General features: G+C 31.8%; 1 protein-coding gene across 1 annotated transcript; it reads right to left on the reverse strand.

Moving 5' to 3' along the window:
* Positions 1–723: 723 nt before the first annotated feature.
* LOC108323139 (methylsterol monooxygenase 2-2) lies at positions 724–3,806 on the reverse strand. Its single transcript, XM_017555503.2, has 7 exons — positions 3,684–3,806; positions 3,402–3,539; positions 2,131–2,276; positions 1,870–1,989; positions 1,566–1,778; positions 1,408–1,488; positions 724–1,066 (listed from the first exon to the last, which is right to left on the reverse strand). The coding sequence occupies exons 1-7, from the start codon at positions 3,711–3,713 to the stop codon at positions 976–978; spliced, it is 819 nt and encodes a 272-aa protein (XP_017410992.1). The 5' UTR covers positions 3,714–3,806; the 3' UTR covers positions 724–975.
* Between the last annotated feature and the right edge of the window lie 302 nt (positions 3,807–4,108).

The following is a 4,108-nucleotide window of genomic DNA, read 5'->3' on the forward strand; positions in this document are numbered from 1 at the left end:
ATTTTAGTACAATAAGGTATATTTTAACCTTGATATTAGAAAGAGGTAATTTATTTTTAAATGTATTTATTTTAAAAACAAACTAACAGAAAAAATCATTATAAAAATTGTATTCAGCTTACAAGATTTCTGAAATATTTTAACTTGAAACTAATTTCTCCAAATATAACTAAACATATAGACATTCACTCGAAATCACATGGTATCTTTTATCATTTAAGATTATCAAATGTTTTATATAAACACTGTATTCAGTTTGCTTAATTACTCATCACACTCATTCAAGATGCTTCCTTTCCAAATATCACAGTATTCACATGCTGAGTGTCTCTATTCTCAAGATGTTCTTAGAGATGAACAAAACTCAACAGCAATTTTTCAATGTCATAAATGTTCTTACCATACTTAATCCTCTCATGTACTTTAGAAGTAGTTTAGAATCGAAATTTATGACCGTTTAGATACTTTTTTTCTCTTTTCATACTTTTGACTGATAAAATTCCAAAACGGATATCTTAAATATATCTTGATTAGTCTAACGATATAAATCAATGAACTTAGAATCAGAAAAATAACAAATACTTGTTAATTCTGATTATGCTACTTAAGAAATATCAAAACTCAAGAGCAATCTATTAAAGTTATGACAAATACTTGTTAATTCTGATTAAGATGTTCATATATTTGGTATCAAATATTTAAGATCAAATAGAGAGAGCCTTATAGTGCTTGCTTTGAACTTTGAAGCATGACCAAATTGCAAATCAATTGAAAGGTTAAGTCTTATGCTTAAAATGAACCATTGAAGACAATGACTTTATTATTTGGTCTGAAAAGCAAAAGATATATGTCTTGAAAGAAAGCCTTTGAACTATGCACACCAGAACAGCAAAAAACCAAGTACAGTATGACAATGATATTATGCCTTTAGTTGGATATCAACACTTTCTGCATACTCCCAAGAACATTTGTACCTCAATGCTGTTTCTTTTGATGGCTACTGCTTTCAGCTTCTGCTTTCTTGGATGCTTTCAAGTTTTTGTACCCTGTATCAGTTCCGAAAATCCTGTACACAGAAAACAACAAAATTTTACATACCATTGTCAGCATTACTAGTGAAACATCTTAAAAGAAAAGCTTAGTTCAAAGAATGCATGAAAATATGGGTTAGGCCATCTCAAATCTTAACCAAATGTTAGACAAACAATTAGAAAACAAAATGTATTGAGTTACTAAACATTCGGGAACACTATTTTCGTTCAAGGGAATGAATTACTCTTGTGCAAACATGTACAACTTATGCAGCTTGATTGGCTAAGTAATACAATATCTTCTATCTCCTATCATTTTAGTTCTATTCTTATAACACCAAAAAGGCTAATACTTTCATAGTGGAAGAAGACATACCAGTCCATGTATGTAAAGGTTGAGGAGTAGTTTCCAGATTTGGTATACAGCAACCGGTGATGATAGTCATGGAAATCAGCTCTGAAAATGAAGATTATAAGAACTATAATAGAATAAATCCAGTGCATGATGTCAAGGGAAAGGAGTATCACACTCACCCCCCATATAATGGAATGAAATTTGAAAGACTCCATGGAAAATGGTAGCCACAATGCACCTCAACTGTCTCCAGGACTCTCAAACTCATCCATGTCCAGAGAGTCATTAAGTGAGGACCAGTGAGAACAGGACCAATAATGGTAGCAAATCCAAGAAAAAGTATCTCAGCAGGATGAGCATATTCAGAAGTAAGTCCAAATGGTGTAGCATATCTTCACAACATGGAAAAAACCTCTTGGAACTGTGAGCAAAACTTTCAAAGGAACATATGAAAATCAAACCCAGAATATGCATAGTACTTACTCATGGTGAACACTGTGCACATTTGTGTACAACCATTTGGTATGCAACATCCTGTGTCCCCAGTAGAATACAAAATCCTCCAATATGAAGTAAAAGATTATTTGGGTTAAAATGATTTTCCTGCAAAACCAAAAACAAAATATTTTCATGTCTACGTAAAAGAAATTTATAAATGTTCATATCAATAGCTTTCTATCATGTAGCTCAAAAATTACTTTATTATTATTGTTATTATGATCACTAAAAGAATTCATGAAGTACCAAGATGGCAATGGAAGACTGATCTGCATACCCATGCGCTTAAGTAAAGGATAAGAAATGATCATAACAGGTAGATTGACACCAAAATGGTACAGCATTAAACCACTGATACATTTTTTCTGAGCTGCAGGGCTATTATTTTTTGCCTGCATGAAAGAAGCATTAATAGCTATATATATATTTAACAAACTGTGTGGAAGTGAATCAGGAACACCAATTTTCACATCAAAATGGAAACTAGTAGTTCTAGCTTCTACTCTTTTCAAATCAAAATGGTTCTAGCTTTTACATTTTTCACATCAAGGATGTGATTTATGGCTGAAAGCTTTCCAAATACACTATGAGACGGCCAAGCTTCAAAATGGTGGAAATACAAAAGATAAAGATGATTACTAAGCAACATATTGGTTGTCATATTTGAACTGAGAGAAAAAAAGTGATTATTATAAAACAGGAAAGAACAAAGGGACCACATATTTTGAGGAAATGTCTTTTTTTTTTTCATTCTCTAATTTCGTGATTAATTATACAACTATCTTCTTATTTTCAAATGGTTTTCAATATTAATTTTATTACAAAGAACTGCTGAAAACTCTATTGTTGCCTGTTTTCTGTACAATTATGTTAAATTCCGTGCTTTTAGTACAATTTTTTAAAGCAAAACTCACAGTCTTCTAATAAAGAGTGAAAACAAAAGAGAAAAAGAGAAGTGAAGAAACTCTATCTTTCTCCATGGTAAATAATTTGATATATATAGAAAAAGAAGAAATTAAGAAATTTTCTGCATGTACTGGCATTGGGAGATTTCAGTCAATGCAATAATTTAAACATAGCAGAAATCAAACTTGCAAGTGCTGCAAGGGATTCTTTGAATCCTTTCCATTCAGAGCATAAAGAGAAGGAAGAAAAGACATAAATGTGAATGGTCAGCCAGAGGGCATTTGGATCCTTTTTTTGTTCTTGAACAACATATGATTCTGATGAAGAGAAAGGAAAAACTCATCTTTATCAAATAAGGCCCATCCGGTAGGATCCACAATAAAAATTGTATTTCTCTCTCAAACCTTTGACATCTTCATCATGCAGGACATAGAAACAAAGAAGATGGAAAGACATTGGGAAATCTGTTGCAACTCTCAAATAAAACCATATCAAGTGAATACAAAATTGATTTTCCAACCAAGAAAAACAGTTAACAAGGACAACATTTGATCCAGTGAAACATGTCCTCAAATCCAATTGTCAAAGACAGAAGAAGAATAAGGTGAAACCTGAATCTTATACTTGCTGAGCCACCTTGACCTTTCCAGCATCATATAAGGAAGTCCAGACAAAAAGAAAACACCTTCATGCAGAAAGAAAGTACCCAGACAGGCCAATTGAAATTCGCTGAAATGTGTGATCAAAAACTGCAATCACAACATCATGCAAAGTGCCCAAGCATCAAACACTAGTTCAAAATTTGATTGTGAACCAAGATTAACAAAAGACCAACTTTTGAAGATTGTAAAAGCAATCAGAGATGAAACTGGAACAATGGGGTGAAATAGAACCTGCCAAGAAGATTGAACTAAGGAAGCCATGGATTGTAGAAGGTAGAAAACAACTTGTGAAATGTGAGAGTGTTTAGTGTGATGAGCAACACATAAAAACTAATATAAAACTGCAGTATGACCAACCAGTGTGTTTTTCTAGGGGAGGGTCCTTCTTAGGCACCACTCTTGTAACAAATGTTCATGCATAATGAATTTTGAAATAAATGATACTTTAACTCCACAAATTTGTACCATCAACATTATTTTTCACTCTCATTTTTTCTACACAAAAAAAAAGAAAATTGTTAGGAATATTGTATTTTTATAGTAAAAAATCAAAATAGTAGTTATTGATGTCAGAAATTTTTCCTAAATTTTACTTTTCAATTAATATTTATAATGACTTTTTAGTAATTAGTTTTATGATTTAAGTTTTATTTTAG

This window comes from Vigna angularis, chromosome 10 (assembly GCF_016808095.1).
Source record: "Vigna angularis cultivar LongXiaoDou No.4 chromosome 10, ASM1680809v1, whole genome shotgun sequence".
Taxonomy (NCBI): Eukaryota; Viridiplantae; Streptophyta; class Magnoliopsida; order Fabales; family Fabaceae; genus Vigna; species Vigna angularis.